The 17854-nt window shown below is 45.8% G+C and overlaps 1 protein-coding gene across 1 annotated transcript in view; it reads right to left on the bottom strand.

Annotated features, from left to right (window-relative positions):
• MYO15B (myosin XVB) overlaps positions 1–14371 on the bottom strand; it is a gene marked incomplete at both ends in the record, with an annotated part of 43644 nt that extends 29273 nt beyond the window's left edge. Inside the window, 18 exons of the mRNA XM_084218779.1 lie at positions 285–362; positions 885–1010; positions 1172–1303; positions 1880–1975; positions 2340–2463; positions 2551–2609; positions 3021–3134; positions 4104–4265; positions 5815–5928; positions 6342–6405; positions 7520–7623; positions 8151–8247; positions 8634–8708; positions 9564–9673; positions 10407–10470; positions 11628–11689; positions 11765–13358; positions 13590–14371. Coding sequence (XP_084074905.1) covers positions 285–362; positions 885–1010; positions 1172–1303; positions 1880–1975; positions 2340–2463; positions 2551–2609; positions 3021–3134; positions 4104–4265; positions 5815–5928; positions 6342–6405; positions 7520–7623; positions 8151–8247; positions 8634–8708; positions 9564–9673; positions 10407–10470; positions 11628–11689; positions 11765–13358; positions 13590–14371 — 3957 coding nt within the window. The remainder of the gene's footprint in view (positions 1–284; positions 363–884; positions 1011–1171; positions 1304–1879; positions 1976–2339; positions 2464–2550; positions 2610–3020; positions 3135–4103; positions 4266–5814; positions 5929–6341; positions 6406–7519; positions 7624–8150; positions 8248–8633; positions 8709–9563; positions 9674–10406; positions 10471–11627; positions 11690–11764; positions 13359–13589) is intronic.
• Between the last annotated feature and the right edge of the window lie 3483 nt (positions 14372–17854).

Genomic DNA, 17854 nt, shown 5'->3' with positions numbered 1-17854 from the left:
GGAAAGAAGAATCTCTTCTACCTGAAATTTAAGGGGGCCACTTTCCCTTGCCCCTGGCAGTGGCAGGAATGCATCTGCATCCTCAGGCAGTCTCTGTGTTTATATATAAAGTGCATCAGTTGTGGGCAAAGACAATTTGCACACAATTCACAAGTAGATTCAGTCAAATAAAACTTGTGGCTTCTCCAGGTTCTCCTGACAGCTGTTCAGCAGCTTTCTGCTTCTCTCTGAGTGGATCATTGGGTGTCTGCAATAGAGATCTTCCTCCTGACCCACTTCTGTACCTTGAGGCGGCTCTGGGAGAAGATATCCAGCACCTCTGGCCGCAGCTGGTCTCGGTTTTTACTGAGAAACTTGTGGACCTGCCGAGGCAAAGTCTGATTTAAAGCACCATTCAGAGCACTCAGGCAGGCAAACACCCCTGTTACACACACTGGGACTGGGGACAGGCAGCTGGAGAGCTGGAAAAGGGGAAAGCCCTGGAGAATGAGGCTGCTTCTTCCTGCTGCCACCAGGGTAGACAGGACAATGACTTCTGCTTTGAGAAGGGATTGCTCCTTTTCTCCTTCTCATCACCCTGCAGGATTTCACTTCTCTCCTTTTTTCTTTTTTTTTTTTTTTTCCCTAGCAGCCAGAGCTTTCCTGCATTTCCAGGGCTCCAAGGCTGTTGTGTCACTGAGGGCAATTCCTATTTTGCTTCTGCCCAGGGGCAGCTTAGTTGGCTCTCTTAATAACAATCTTCTCTCTTCTGATAACTGATGCTCTAGAGGGAAGTGCAGTCACAAGGGGAGAGCTTTGGTCACAGAGCTGGTCCAGCAGGACACCCACAGGTTGTCCCCAGGGTGGGTTATTTCTCCAGCTGCTCTGAGTCCCTGCCAGCTCACCTGGTAGGTGACAGGGCCAGCGTAGTGCTGCACAGTGAACTCTGGCAAAGGCAGCTTGGGCTTGCTGTACCAAGGGCTGTTTCCATGGTGGTAGTGACACTTCTGGAGGAAAGTGTGGTCTGTGGCCTGGAAAAGAGATTTCCTGATGCTGCAACACTCTCAATAAGCTGAAAAGTCACTGTTAAACTGAAGGTAAAAACACTGAATACTTGTGCAATCATTCTGGAAACAGCCTCACCTTAACCATCCTCTGAAAAGGATCCCATGAGAGGCTGGGAGCTCCTCACCTGAGTCAGGGATGTCTGGTCATCCAGGATGCACAGGAGGCCGTGGGGCTTTGCAGTAAGGAAATCCAGGCACGACTCACTGCACATCTTGGAAATAGGAATCCAAGCTAACTGCTCCTGGCTGTATTCTTCCTGCATGTCACAGGCCAAATCCAGCCATGCAAACAAGGACAAATGCAGAGAATTAACAGAGGGATTTGGTTGTTTATCAGGAAGTTAGTGCTGCACTGCTGTTAGGAACTTGCCTAGAATTGTCTGGTTTTGTCTCATGAAACTTCGTCTAAAGCCACTAATGATTTTCCTGATTTGAGAGAAGAAGGCTGCTAAACTGAGTGATAAAGAGAACAGTAAAAGTCAACAAGTCTGATAAATACACTTTCATCCCCAGGACATAAGTGGTACAGAAAATGCTACAAAGAACCCAAACAGGTTTCAAAAGTGCCCACTGAGGTCTGGGCTCTGACCCTGACCAACTCATTTAGAAAATCTGGAAAAGGGAGCAAGGTTCTAAAAAAATCTCCTTCCCCTAATTTACTGTAAAATTAATTAAAGATATTAAATAGGCAACTCTTTGGGCTAGGATTCCATGGATATTGCCTCAGAGGCCATTCAGTTTCCTTTTCCCTGCTGAGGGACACTCTGAGGATGCCTCAGCTCAGTCCATGTGTGCTGCTCAAGGTGGTGTGAATTCCACTGAGCTCCACTCACCTCTTCCTGGGCAATGACAGTCTGGCTGAAGAACCACTGGAGGTGCTCATTGGCAAAGTTGATGCAGAGCTGCTCTAAGCTGTTCACCCCCAGATCCTGCAAAGACAAAAGTCCATCCTTTCCAAGGCCCAGGGAGCTGTGGCTCCCTGTAAATGCTGCACAGGCCCAGCTGAGCTGAGCTGCTGGTTTTAGCCAGTGTGAATGAACCCCAACAGGTCAAACCATCTTCTGTCTGGTTTGCAAGCTCTCAGCCTGGCTTACTGACTAGGCTGAACAGCCAGAGGTGAGACAAGCTGTGAAGGAGCACAAAGAAGGAAAGATTCTACTCCCCTTGGATGCACAGCCCCACCTCTGTACTCCATTGCTTTCAGCATTCTTTGGGACACAGGTTTTAACAAGACCCCTTGGTGAGCACACGCCCTCACTACCCAGGCCATAGCAAAAGAACATGAAAAACAACCTCAAAGCCATGGATGTCCACAATGCCCAGGGCACAGTCAGACTCCCAGGGAGCCAACCACTCATTGATCCTCAGCAGCAGCCACTCAAAGAGCAGGTAGTACAGAGCCTTGGCAATGGAGTCCCTGAGTGGGAGGGGGGAGAAGAACCAGTTACTGCAAAGACAGCACCTCTGGGTGCATCTCACCCACCCAGACATCAGCAGAAGTCACCTGGCATCAATGGCTCCTTCTACAGACAAAGGGGTGAAGATCCGATCATAAGATGTAACCTGGATACATAAAGAGAATTTACTCTTATTATCTCACAAAAATACCTTTTTTTTTTTTTTTAAATCCACAAGGAAGTCAGCCCAGTTAATAAATGGATATTTTTTTCTATTTGGCTGAGAATTTACCCAGATATCAAAAGAAAAACTTTTTAACTTTTAAACCTAGAATTTTGCTGCCAGAGGTGAGAGTCAACTGGCCAAAGTGATAAACCTGAAGCCACTCCTGTCAGAAAAGAGCCCTCCTAGATGTGAGCTCTGCCATCTTTACAGACCTCCCTTGAGGGGCTCAGCCCACCCCAACCATTTTATTCCTACTGTTACCCCCCAGATTTTGAGCCTTCTAAGTTTAGGACAGTGGGGCAGGACATTGCATGCTTCAGGAGGAATGAGAAATCCCCAGAAGGGACTCACAGTGACACGGTGAGTGACAGCACTCTGCAGCAGCTCTGCCGAGACACGCAACAGACGGGCCACAATCTGAATCTCAGCCTCACTGGCGATGGCTGCGTGTTCAAAGGAGTCTTTCTAAATACCAAAGTGTTCTTTATTATATATGCAATAGATACATATTAGAATATTGGCTTTTCATAAATATTGAAATGGATTTTATATGTGTAGTGTTAAAGTAACTTTGTTATAAAGATATCGTTTTTATTTCTGTTGTTAATTAAGCTTAGTGAAATAGCTGCTTGTGCAAAAATGCCTGCTGGGATGGGATAACATCCAATGCACACAGGATGAGGACACTGTACAGATCTGCCAACTATCAGCACTCATTGTCTGAAGGCAGAGAGTGGGCCAGGGCTCAGAACTGAAGCTGATGGTAAAAATGGGCTAAAACCACAACCAAGGAATCTGCATGCTCTAAAAATGCAGACCCAAGGAGTGGCCATGTAAAAATATGTAGTTTGGGGAAAAGTTGACTATGTATAAGGGTAAATGAATGTGCAACAGGCTGATGTAAAGGAAAAAGTACTTGAGGGGTATCCCTGAAGATAACAGGGTGCTCTTGGCTAAGTGCCAAGATGCACTCAGCCTTAATAACTTTTGCTCTATGGTCCTTGTCTCTTGTTGTCATTTATTAAACTTTTTTAATTTTCACAGGAGAGTGAACATGTTTTTCACCTGTATTACTGTACACCTATTCCTATCTATATTACTATATATTATAGATAGGAACAATGGATGGGATACAAGGTCCCTCTTGTACTAATATTCTCAACAGCACCTCAGCTGCACAGAGCTGGTCACAGCCTGGGCAGAGCACCAGGTTCACTTTGGCTCCTTAAAAATCCACCCAAGCTCTAGGGACCTTTGGTTGCCTCCCACCTTCTGTCCCTGCCTAGACCAGTGTAGAGCCCAACACTGAAAGGACATAAAGGTCTTCAAAGGATGTCATCCTCAGTCAGGAATCACGTCCTCAGTGCCACCACGTGGCACAACAGCAATATTCAGCACAAATATCCTATTCCCAAGCTGCTGGGGTTACTGTACCTCATAGGACGCAAAGCAGATGTTGCCCAGCTGCAGAATGGCAGCCAGGACAGCCCAGGTGGAGCTCAGCTGATCATCTGAGAGGCTGATTCCCTCCAGAGCTTGCACCAAGACCAGAAAATCCTGACTGTCCTCCTTCCCCAGGACTTCACATGCTCTGCCCTGAGAGAAAAAGGACAGATAATCGTGATCAGCCCTCAGGCAGGGTTAAGCCAACATCAGGAATCTTCAGAGAAGTAGTTCAAGCTTTTAAAGACTGGAGGAATCTGCAGAGAGGAAAGACAGCACTGGTGGAAAGTCAGCATTTGTGAGGGGCCAGTGTCTTTACCCGGCAGAGTTTTGAGATTAAGATCGCTCTTACCCACACCTGCCAAGTTTCTCTTGGAATTACAATACAAGCCCCCCAGGATGCCCCTCCCTGCCGCCAGGGTGGAATTTGACAGAAGCGGTGCCTGAGTGGAGTCCCAAGTAAATCCTGGCAGAGCTGCTCCCCCACTGGCACCCGATGGGTTCTGTAACCCCAGGGAGCCACCGGGGTCACAGCCTGTGTCATCCCGGCCACGGAGCTCCGCTACAACACGGGCTCAACACTCCTCTGCCTCTTTCTTTCTCTACAGGAGGGCACTGCTAGCAGCTGCCTGTGACCCTAAAGGCCACAGAAATCCTGGGTCAGGGGTTCTGCAGAACCTGTTTGTGTTCAAGGACATTCTTTGACCATAGTTCCCAGCTCTCAGCAGATTTTGGTGAGACAAGGATGAGGTCCAGGCAGCCCTTGGGCTTCTACTTGTCAAGATCCAAGGCAGATTTTGTCAGTTCCTGCTAAATCTTTGGTGCATCTTCTTCCCTTCCCTTCTCTGCAGCAGGCCGGGATATTCCTGATAATTTTCACCTTGAAGATTTGCTTTACAATGCTTTGCCAGCCAGGTACCATTAATCACCCATTAAGGGCTGAGCCCTTAATTGCCCTCCATCCTAGAGCCATTAATGGTCCATTCCTCGCCTGAAGGCGAGGTGATAGCAATCACTATCGAGGATTCCTCCTGACCGCAGCTGCTGCGAGGAATTTGAATTTGCCACGTGGGAAAGCTGACTCACGCTGAAATAGGAAAAATTTCTTGCTATTGTGACCTCCTCGATTACGGAAAGCAATCGTAAAAAAACTCAAACAAAACAAAAACACCAAAATAAGAAGAAAAAAAAAAAAAAAGAGGAGAAAAACAATTCCAAGATTGTGACTTGATGTAAGTCTGAGAAACAAATTCCATTTAAATAATTGCAATTGCAATCAGCAGTATATTTCAGTGGTTTAAAATCTGTATCCATTGGCTCAGTCAATAAAGGAAGTGTTTTGTAGAAGATAGAAAGAAATCCTCCGTGCTTCTTGCAGTCCCACAGTAAATTGCAAATGCAAGGAAAGGCAATGAGAAAAGAGGTTTTACACCACACGATGGAGCCATGAGCCTACACAACGGCTCTTGGTTAAAGTCCGTCCTTTCGGAGTAGAAGAGGCCTGAGAAGTGAGAAAATGACCACAAAAGAGACAAAGGTGTTGATTCTTAGATCAGGTATGAGAAGGAGCAGAGGATGAGAAGGAGCAGAGCTGACTTTATGCAGGGGAGCAGAGCGATCTGGTGCCTCTCTACCCAAACAGAAGGGATGCCCGGACCATTTCTCTGTGCCAGCTGCTGCAGAGCACCCTCAGCTCACTCACCTGGTTCAGGTAAAAGTAGGACTCTGCCTCCTGCAAGTACATCTCCTCTTTCTGCTCCACGGGCAGCCCTGCCAGCAGCTCGTAAAACACGTGGTAGTTCCTCTCACCGTGGGCCTGATGGGACACATCCATGGAGCTGATCCATATCCAGCCCCAACCCACCCAGAACACACTCACAGGATCAGGTTTCCCACTGACACCTCAAGAACATTCCATCTGCCAGAAGTCCTTTCCACACAGCTCTAATATTTGACCATTCCCACACTCCAGACATTAAGAAAAACTAATTGAAGGAAGATTCAACTTTCAGTAATCCCTAATAAGTGGCTTAAGTCAGCCTGAGACAGAGAAACCCCCTATTTTATTCAAATAAAAGAAGTGATCACCCTGTGCTACATGGAGGGGACATAGCTCTTGCTGACAGAAGAAATGGGAGGCAATTCTCATATTAATTCCCACCCCTGTTATTTAGCAGTAAATTTAAGATTAAATGTTAATAAGGGAAAGAGGGGGCCACTGGTCCTCACCTGAAACACCACACGAGACTTCTCCAGCAGGTACTGGGAGATGGATGTTCCCACCACAGTGCCACTGAGCATAAGACAACAGATCCTGTCAGAACCTGGGGACAGGTTCTCTGCAGACTTTGTCTCTGCAGATAAGAATGATCTTAGGGACATAATCCACATGAATTTCCAAATTATTTTGACAAAACTGTGGGACTTTCACGGAAACCAAGCAAGCAAGCACAGAATAAGAAGGAAAGTCATAATGTGGGTAGGAATAAAGATGAATTCTCTTAGCAGTGTGAAACAACCATCAGAGTTCCACAAAGTGTCTGTACCTGACCTGCGAGTGCAACTGAGGGTTTGATAAGTGACCTAGAAGAGGAGCTGAACAGCAATGGGACAAAGCTTTCTGCTTCTATGAAATTATTCAGTGAGGATGAAGGCCAACTGTGAATAAATGCAGACAGACCTTACAGTGCAGAATGAGCAAGAAAATGGCACATGAGGCCCACTGTAGATAAATGTCAAGTGATGGGTACAGATCCAGCTTCACATATAAACAGACAGGCTCAAATTTAACCATTGCTCCTTAGGACTGAGACCTGAGGCTTATGATAGACAGTTCCATGAAAGAATCAGCTCAGTACTTGGCAACAGTCAGGAAAAAACCCCAAACAAACCAACCAAATCCAGAAGTTAGAAAGGAGGCAGGCTGAAAACAGAAAGGTGTTTTTCACAGAACTGGTTAGACCTGTGGAACACTTGAAGGCTGTTGCAGAAACATCAAGTTTGTATGAGCCCAAGAGGAAACTGGAATACCTCAGGAGACTGAGGAAAACTCCTGAGCTGCTGCAAATGTTAAAGAGCTCAAGGGGTTTTAGGGAAAAGCATTGTTTGTATTTGGGCTGTTCTTGCCTCAGGCAGTGCTTGAGGGTATCAGATGGGCCCTCGGTATAAACCAGTTCAGCCATTCTTGTGTTCTTAATTTAACTCATCTTGAGAACCAAGATCTGTTCTTTTGGGAGGAAACATAAAAAAAGCAAAATAGGGGTGTAAACTCACCCTCTCCCTACCCTGCTGAAAGCAAGAGTGAAGGGGAGGGAGGGTTAATGTGTGAGCTCTCAGCGCTGCTCCACCTGGTCTCACCCAAACACCCCTTGGCAGCTGCAGGGACCTGAGGAGATTCTTCAACTCACTGTCTCAGGTGGACACTCAGCAGCTTTCCAAAACGGCTGGAGTTGTCATTGAGGATGGTTCTTGCATTTCCAAAACTCTCCAGGATGGGTAGGACATTGCAGGGCTGTAGAGAAAAGAGGAGGGAACACTTCAGTGGCAATCACAGGTTTTTAAACTCAAAAGGGTTTATGTACTTGTCAGTTTGAAAAGATAAACAAAAAAAGGGACTTCACTGGTATAATTCTCACATGGGTAAAGGATGTATTTTAAAATGTATCCTGTATCATTATCTCTAGCCAGTGGTGGGGTTGCTCTGTGAGCTCTTTACCCTCACTGCTATAATCTTTCACTTTATTTCTGCTCTCTGCTTGTTCTGATTCACCTCCCAGACTCTGCCAAAAGCTCTCCGTGGCAGCAACCAGCTCTCTGTTCAAACAGATCCAGCACTTTTCACAGCATCACATCCCCCAGGTATTAAAATACAGAACTACAAATATCCCAGCTCTCCTTGAGTCTTTATGGGAGCTTCACCTTGGACCACAAACCCTCCCAAGTCCAGCCAAAGAACATCCCCAGCCTCTCTGCCCTGGCTTTGGCTTCTTTTCCCTGCCCAACCCTCAGGGCCTCCAGCCAAGCTCACTTGCCTGTTACCTGTCTGATCCTGTGGCTGTCAGGTCCCTGGTACAGCATGGTCAGGTATTGCACAATGGCTTTGGCAGCTTCTGTTTTACCTGATCCACTGTGCCCACTGCAGGAGCAAGAGGTGGAGAAGTTGGCATCAAAACAGAGGTACCTGGTCTAGGCACATCAGAGGCCCTGCTACAGCAAGTCAGAGGGGGTGTGCTGATTTACAGCTGAAGATCTATCACCCATTCCTTGAAACACTGAGACAAAATGGGCCCAAAAAGGTTCCACTGGGGAATACCAGACTCCTCCTCTCCCACTCCTCTGAAGTGAAACTAAATTCAAACTGTTATATGCACAGAGTGAAATAAAAATCCACCTTGATCAGGTTCTGCACAGGCAGCACTCACATAAAAGCCAGAAGGATCAACTTCTAGGCAGTGAAATACAAAAGTGGAACTTTTACATAAAGCAATCAAGGGGCCTCCAGCAAAGCCCTTCACTTCCTACCTGATGAGGACACACTGCTCCTGCCCCGATGACTGGGACAGCGTGTAGGCCATCTCTGCTACGGCAAAGATGTGTCTGCATGGACAGAAAGAAACTCTCATTAGCTGACCCCTCATTTCCACCCCACAAGTGCAGCACCAACAGGCTCCTCATCAGGGATCTACATCAGAGATGGGCCAGTGTCTTCACCAAAGAAACTGGACCTAAAAATCACAGAATGGTTTGGGTTGGAGGGACCTTAAAGACCATTTCATTCCTCTGCCATGGACAGGGACAACTTCCACTAGACCTGACTTTTCCAAGCCCTGTCCAGCTTGGCCTTGGACACGACCTGGGATGAATTTTAGCTCTGTGGAATTATAGGCCCAGGCAACCACAGCTTTGCCAAATCTGACATTCATCCTGTGTCACTGACATGTTTTATGAAAAATCCTTTCCTTAGGATTTTTTCTCCTGAGAAGCTGAGAGGCCTCAGGAACAAAATGCAAACAATGATTGTCTGCTGCTGTGGGATGCAACAGGTGGATCTGGGATTGGTCTCATGTGGTTGTTTCTAATTAATGGCCAATCACAGTCCGGCTGCCCAGACTGTCTCGGTCAGAGACAAACCTTTGTGATTCATTCCTTTTCTATTCTTAGGTAGCTTTCTGATGAAATCCTTTCTTCAAATTCTTTTAGTATAGTTTTAATATTATATATATCATAAAATAATAAATCAAGCCTTCTGAACATAGAGTAAACTTTCTTGTCTCTTCCCTCATCCTGGGACCCCTGTGATCACTGTCACAATTGCTGACCCTGAGTGATGAAGAAACCACCACAATCCTGCTCTACCAGAGAACTGGAGGACAATAAAATACTTTCTGGAATAATAAAATACTTTACAAACAGAACAGGGTTTAGAGAGTTATTTGAGAAAGAAAAACATACGGGGCATTTTTTGAGAGAGTCCCTTGCTGGTACTTGGTAGCCACATCTTCAGAGTAGATACTGAGGTCTTTGAAAGGATTCACAGAAATCAAAATTTGCCCAATGTAAGTCTAGGACAAAAATAAGAAAGGGGAAAAAAATCTGGGGGCTTCTTAGAATTTTCTGAATAAGGATTGCAGCTGAAGAAACATATTACTACAAATATACAAATTCCCTTTAAAGGAATATTATTTATTCTGACTATACTGCCAAGTTATTGAAGACACAGCTTTTCAGTGGTAATTTTCAAATCTCTGTCATTAATAATTTGGGATAAGTGAGCACTCACAGGTCTGTGGTCATTTTCTCTAGCCACCATCTATGCTCCACATGAAGTTACAGGCACAGGTTTGCACACTTGAGCCGGTAAATGGAAAAGAGAACAATTAACCTCCACAACCAGATCTGGATTGCAACACTGTGAAATGTTTGCAGAAACTCTGAGGCTTCTTCTCAAGATCCACAATTTTAAACTCAGAACTTCTCTGCTAAATTAGAGATTCCCACTAGGAGCAGCTGAGGCTAAAAAGGGGCCCAAGTATGCTCACAGGTTGGCACCAAATACCAAAACTACAGAAAAACTCTGGAACTTCCAGATTTTACCCCAAATATTTCATGCTACCTGATTTCTGAGCAAAAGCTACATGAGTATAGTTTTAATCATTGTTTCCAATAATGAGTGAGATACTTGGTGCATTATTAAAGCTTGATGGCATAATATAAATTACTTTCTCCAAAAGCTCATTGCTCAGAGCAAATAAGCACTGAAGGAAACCAAACCAAACCCAACATCACTATCCATACATAGATGAGATTTTGATGGAACCTCTTCTTCAGGCACAGCAGGACTGAGCTCTCAGACACTTCCCTACAAACAGAGGAAAGGACTTGTCAGCCATAAGCTTCCCTTGCATGTGTCGATTTTAAATATTAACCTTTCTTGCATGTGTCAATTTTAAATATTAACCTTCCAGAATATTCTGTGGTCCTTGGGAAGAATATTCTGGAAGGGACCCACAAGGATCATGGAGTCCAACTCTTAACTGAAGGGCTCATATGGGATTGAAGATTTTGTGGGGTGATGGGACTAAAACTCTTCACTGCCTTCATGTGGTTCCAACTTCCTCAGGATTAAACAGGTCAGAGAATGGAGCATTCAATGCTCAGATTTTGGTCTGTGTGATCCCAGCTCCTTGCAAAACCTTTCCAGGTGTTTATCTCAGCAGGATGGCAGGAGGAGAGGATGGTGAGGAGCAGTGTCAGGGGCTTATCTTTCAACAACAGCAGTGAACCAAGGCTTAGCAGCTCTTCAAGATGTAGGACCTGAATTTATCACAGCTGAAGGCAACAGGAGTCACTAAAGCCACAGATGCCAATATCAGTAGGCAAAGAACATAGAAATGTGCTTCTCATCCTGCAAGCTGTCCTTCCTTACCACTCACTTCATACAGTAAGAAAGGCATGTTAAATTCCCAATTCTGTCCTTCTGCTGCATCACAGAACTCACATCAGCCTCTAAACCTAATTTCCCCTACCCTTTAAGTATTTTGGGGTATTTTTAGAACCCATTTCAGGGCTGGGAATCATTTAAGAGGAGAGACAGAGTTCCAGGGCTGCAGCTGCACAGAAGTGTGTTAACCAGGCTGAGCTGCTGGCTCAGGGCTGTGACTGCAGAGGTTCAATGTGCCCTCTCTGTGCAGCAGAGCCCGGGGACACGCTCTACATAACAGTCAGGAGCTCCCTCTGCACCTCTGCTCCTCCCCAGTGGTTCAGTGTAGGTCCTTAACTTTGCTACTAAAATTCAGTTTTTACTTAGCTTTTCAGCAGAGCATCAGTTGCTCAGCTGTGATGCACATCCAATCCATTCTATTTTCTCCCACAGAGGAAAAATTTTATTTTCTCCTATCTAGCTAAGGATCTAGCTGATCTATCTAGCTAATGTGTTTTTGATTGTTGAGCCACCTTTGCAGAACAACAAGCAAGCCCTTGTGACCTGAATGAGCTGCAGACACTGAGGACACCTACTCCAGTCTGGTTAGATCTTCAACCTCCTCAACTTCTGCACAGTGCTCTTCACACAGGTACACCTGAAATGCACAGATACATGACTGAAAATCAGGGGAAGTTCAGTTCCATTCCAGTACTGGGGACAACACCTGTACCTGTTTCTGCATGAACTCCATCTCCAGCACGTTGTCAGCAACATCATCTGCCTCCCACTGGTCCTTGCAGAGCCTCCCACGGCTGCTGGCCAGCTGGGGCTCCTTGGAGGCGGCCCATTTGCTCAGGTTCTCCATGACTGGCCGTGGCAGCAGCAGCTCAGAGTTCAGCCACGCTGCAGGCTCCCATCCCTGCCCCTGCTGCTGGGACCAGTGCACACGAGGAGTGACCATGGATCCTGCAGTCTGGAGGACACCTGACCCCTCCTTGGTATCTACCTTGCTGCAATAATCTGAGGGATGGATTGGCTCCTCTTCTCGGCATGGGAGGAAGCCCTGCTTGCTGTTTCTCTGGCTTGGATCCATCAGAGATCTGGAAAGGTCACATTTGAGTCTGCAAGCCTGGTGCACAGGAGTGACAGATTTTCTCTCTGATGGAGATTTCAGTTTCTGTAGGGAATAACCATTGCCAGAGCCCCTGGACAAGGAGTTCTTGGCCTTAACCAAGCTGTGGACTCTGGGGAACACTACAGCAAACTTGGAATCAGTAGCACTGTTCTTCTCATCCGAGCATGGAAAGGAACTGGTTCCATGAAGAGGGGAATCACCAGGAGGCAAATCAATGTGTCCCACTTCCTCTGCCTTTTTGGGACCACCTTTCCCCTCCAATAATGCAGCAGAAGATTCTTTGTTCCCCGGCTCAGCCCTCTCCAGCTGTCCAGCTGCACCAGGGAAGGCTTTGCCAGGCCGACCAACCCACCCAGCAGTGCTCAGAATCCGGATTGCCATTCTACTTCTGAATCCAAAAGGTTTGCTGCTCCTCTTCTTCTTCCCAAATTTCTTCAAGAGCCATCTGGAGATACCAATTGCGCGTGCCACGCTCAGCAGTCGAGCTTTCAGCCTTGCTTTCTTGGCAGGTTTTTGGCCAAGCCAGCTGGTGACTTTTCTAAAAGCAGAGCGGGTGTGCAAGTGCTTGGATCCTTCCCCACCGTGCACAGGTTCTGTTTTAGAAGGTGCCTCTGCAACCACTTCTTCTGCTTTCTCTTTTCTTGCCTTTGTAGACTGACCCGAACTCTGTTTAACTTTTCCAGTAACTTTTCCAACTTTCTTCTTCTTTCCAAGGAGCTGCTTATCAGATGATTTTTTTGTAATTGTGGAGCAGCTTGAAGTATTTAATCTTTTCTCTCCAAAACTCTGAGCTGTGTTGGATTCTCTTTGTTTACTGGGATTTTCTAGAGTCATGGCTTTTGAACAGATGCTTTCAACATTGTTCAGGTCTGAGCTGGTTCCCAAAACCATCTGGGCAGGATTTGGTTTCTGGCTTGGTGATAGTTTGGTCTCAGTATTTTTATGCTGGTTTTCCAGACTGAGGGGGATTTGGGATTGAGAAGAACATTTCTTTGTAAGCATCAGTGCTGGTAGGTCCTGCCTGCTGCAGTCTGAACTGTCCCTCTGTCTATGTCCAGCCTCTTCACCTTGTTCTGGGATCTCACACTTCCCAGGTTTCTCCTTCAATGTCCTCTGCTGCTTGGAGAGGAAAGAGCCATCTTCCAGCTCTCTGCCTTCATCATTCACTTTCTGTTCCTGTTCATATTTGCTAAGGTGATCATGGAGTTTTGCTTTCACAGCAGTTGGGAGTGGCTCTGGTTTGTTTTCTTTTATTTCATCAATGTTCTCTGCAGTGCTGCTCTCCCCACTGCTGTCAGAATTCATGTGTCCATCTTTTGACATATCTTCGACTCTGTCATTTTCTAGTATATTTTCCTTGTTTATTTCAATATTTTCCCTGTTCTTAAACCTCTTAACTTGGAGTCCTGAAGTGCTTAACTGCTCATCTGCCTCACTGCTCTCTGCTGGAGCACATTCTGGTTGTCTCAGAATGTTGTCTGCCTTCCTCATCTTCTCCTCTGCTTCCAGTCCTGCAAATTCAGTGCCTTCAGCCTCAGATTCAATTTTTCCACCTGTGATCACCAGCTCCTTTTCAGGTTCAATAGATGCTTCTTTTCTTTCATCAGGCAGTTCCTTGTAGCCTTTTCCTTCACCCACAGGAGGATCTTTGAGCACAACTTCTTTCTCCCTGTTGCCCTCTAACTCGGAAGAGCTGCTCCTCTCTTCACAAGAGCTGCTCCTCTCTTCACTGCAGGAAGTGCTGCCCACCACAGCCTCCTTTGCTCCCTTTCTGTGGGTTCCATGGCCTTCACTGCTGGAGTCAGAGCAGGAGTTACCTGAGGTTTCCAGAATATTTTCATCCTCACTTTCAGTGATGACAACCCTGGTAAGATTTGCAGCTTGCTTTTTCCCACTCCTCTCACCTTTTTCCTGTGCTTTGCTGTCTTGGGATTGAGAACCTGATTTCTGCTCATAAGCCTCCTTGAAGTTCTGATTCCCTCTGTGCTTTCCTCTGGGGTTCTGTGCCTTTTCTGCCAAGTTCTGTTGAAAAGAGCCTTCAGCACCTTGCTTTGTGATTGCCTTTACAGCCCCCAGCTCAGTGCCTGTTTCACCAGCACCAAGTCTCTTTCCACGTCTCCTTTTAAAACTCCGTCTCTTCCTGTTTGTGATGGCTTTTCCCTCCTTGTCACTGCTGTCCTCACTCTCCTGCCCTGATGTCATTTCCCGTTGCTTGCAGTCCTTTCCTTTTTTCCCCTCCAACCTGGGTTCTCTGTGTTTTCTCCCCAGACCAGATTCACTTTTATAATTTCTCCTGCCTGCTCTTTTCCTCCGGAATAACTTCTTGTGTTCATTCTCTTTGCTTTCCTGAGGCCTCCCCAGCCTCTGGGTTTTTAAGGGCTCTTCTCCAAGGCTGTCACCTTGTGCAGGAGGTGACTCTTTGCCCTTCCCTTGGCCTCTGCTCTTACCTTCCCTCCTCTTCCCACAGCAGATCTTTGAGTCTCCTGCAGAGTTTTTCTCACAATTGAGCACCTTCTCCTTCCCAGCCTTTTTCTGCCGAGTCCTGGATTGGGAAGGAGGCATTTCCTCAGTGTTCAGGAATATGTGAGGGCTTATCTTGACTCACCTGGGAAAGGAAACATTGTGCATTTTGCTGTGAAATAATCTACAAAGGGAAGCCAGATGCTCCTCAGCACTAATTTTCTTTATTTCTGTGGAGCCAAATAAATGTTTGCAGAGCTTTGCCTGTGCAGTGCCAAATTGAGTGCCCTGTTCCAGGTTAATCTCTGGCTTATTTTGTCACAATTCACCCTGATTTTCTTCTTGTATTCGAATCATACCATCATAGAATATGATGACCTGGAAGGGACCCACCAGGATCATCCAAGTCTGACTCCTGGCCCTGCAGAGGACACCCCAAGGATCCCTCATTAGGCCACGTGTCCATGATTTTCTACACCTGACAAAGCTTGGGACACACTGTAGTTCAAGACAGAGTGATTATTTTATTTCAGTTTCTGCTTCTCCAATCCCCTTCTTTGTGCTGAAGAAGAGAGGAACACATCCAGTGATCTATGTGAGATAAATATCAGGAGCAAACACTGCTCCAGTGTGTCAGAACTGCGCTCAGCTGCCCCTGAGTGCACTGGCATTCCCTGGCATCTGGGAAATGGGCAGCATCCCAGCTCTTCATCTCTTTATCTTTCCTCTAACCAGATGCATGGAATAAAAGATGTAAAAGTGCCCAAAGGGTTGGTCCTGATCTTTCAGGCTGATGTAAAATATCACTTCTGCCCTTTCCAGCTCTCCAGACTCTTTATTATATGAGTCAACCTTGTGCTGCTTCTGACATCCCACTAGGGCCCTATGAGTGAATGAAGTGCTGATGGCAGAGCCTGGGTTTGGGTACCCAACACCAAACACTGCAAGGAAAGGCTCCAAACCACAAAACAGGAAGAGCACAACTGAAAGGAAACGATGGATCAGAGAAAGGAAAACCTGGAGGTGAATGGATGAGGAGAATGGGAAAAATCTTACAGCAAGGAAACCCATCAGTCTGCAACATCTTCCCAAAGAAAACAGATTAAAAGGCTCTTGTTGGGGCTATTTGGGACTATCTCGGAAATTCCATTACTCAGTGATGGGCAGGGAACAAACCAGGATAGGGAAATTCCATGATATATTTCGTCCTCTCATCTCTTTCTCTGTTAAAGTCTTCTCTCCATTTTCTCCTTTTTTCTTTCTCTTTGTTTTTCAGCCAGTTCTGTGGATTCTCCACAGGCAGAAGAGAAACTTCCAGCCTTCACAGATTTACAAATTCTGTCAGCAGGTAACAGAGGATGGAGCAGTCAAGATTTTGTTACTGATTCCTTCTAACTTCACCAAGTGTTACCTTATTTAAATCCAGCATCTGGAAGCCTCCAGTCACTTGTTAGACTATTATGGGATGCTGGCAATATATTTACCTGTCTGACACTCTGCCCCTGCACCCCAGTGGCTGTGGGTGCAATGTCTGTACACAGCCTACAAGCCCCAAAGAATTTTGGCCAAGGTTTCCTGGAACTTCCATCCACAGACATCTCCCTGCCCCAGGGAAGGGGATGGAGGAAAACACAGTCAAGATTGCAATTCACCAAGCTTTAAAAGCTTTAAACATTTACAGCTGCTATAAAGTCTGACAAGGAATGAGAATGTTTAGCACTTAGTACCTCAGCAAAGATGGAAATCCAGCCACTCTCCATAATATCTTATGACCTGATGGCAGACTGAAAATTGTCCAAGCGTATTTACAAGTTAGTAAAATAAATTTTGCAAAAAGGCCATTAAAAAGTACATTCCAGTACTCTGGGAGCAGCTCTGTAAGAAACCACTCAGTGAATCAAAAAGTTTGTCTCACCTCAGTCACTCCAAGGAGGGCAGCAAAACCACATTTGAGATTTCCACAGCTCAGGAAGGATGATGCTCTAAAAAAAGCACATTTGGTGTGTGTAAAGCACAGGGGTTTATTTCAAATGTTGGTTTCTTTTCTGTACCACCTATTTTATGCTGTTCTACACCACAGAACAATCTACAATGTGGAAAAACAGCATTTCCCTTCCCCCTCCTGCAACTCTGATACCGAACCAAAAAGCTGCTGCCCTGAAAGCAGTTACATACCCAACAATGTGCCCTTAGAGTTCCCTCAAAACTTGTTTTTTTTTGTTCTGGTCTAGAGCTGACTCTGTTGAAACCCTCCTGGACATTCTGCCCAGTGCAGAGTTCATCTCTGAGCACCAATCCTCCTCTCTCCCTCTCCCTGTCATACACAGGTGTCTGGTCACCTCATTTCAGCCCCTCCCTCCCCACTTAATACCCCAATACTCCTGGCCTAGATCTCTAAATCCTGCAACAAGACTTTTGTTACTGAGATTAATGGCAGCTGAATTAGACCCTAAATCCTCAGTACAGAATAGTTGTTAATATTCTGTCCTCCTGGGGGCTTAAAGTTGATTCAGCTTCTCTACAGTGCCAAATGCAGAAGAAAATAATAAATAAAGGTCTGCTTTTATGTGCTGCTGCTAGATAGTCATGTGTCTAAAATCTTCCATAAAACAAAAATGCTGAAATTCTTGGATGAGGAGGAAAGTCAGGAACACTGCCCAAATTTGTCAGGAGCTTAGACACAGGAGTTTGGTTTGACTCACTGTAAAGACAGGACCCCAGAGTGAATCTGGGTTAGAAAGTGAAAAACTGGAGTTGACAATTCTTCAGAGACAGGGCTTTAGAGCAGATTGGTTTGTTACACCACTGTCATTACTGGGAATGGGGAGCTGAATCACTGCTTATATAAACAACTCCTTTGACATCAGACCTGCTCTGATTAACTGCCCTGGACCATCTGCCTGCTGGACACACTGCAGCAGGTGAAAGGTGCTGCTCATCAGTGTTTCAGCTCCCCTCACCACACCAACTTCACCTAAGTCACCACAGGAAAAAGAACAATTCGATGGCATTCTCTCTTTTTAGAAGAAATGACAATAACACATCAGAGAAAGGAGATCCTCAGTGCTGTCAAGAATCACAGCATGAACCTGCAGATAAAAAGAGGAGCAGAAAGCTCACACTGCTATTTTAAGACCAATAGGGAATTGTCTGTCTTCCCTGAGCACAGTGGATTCTCCCAACTCATACAAAGGAAAATACAATCATTAATATTAAAGGCACTGC

The sequence above is a fragment of the Fringilla coelebs genome (assembly GCF_963513975.1).
Source record: "Fringilla coelebs genome assembly, chromosome: 19".
Classification (NCBI taxonomy): domain Eukaryota; kingdom Metazoa; phylum Chordata; class Aves; order Passeriformes; family Fringillidae; genus Fringilla; species Fringilla coelebs.
The sequence above is the reverse complement of the archived record's forward strand: the minus strand, read 5'-3'. Positions and strand labels throughout refer to the sequence as shown.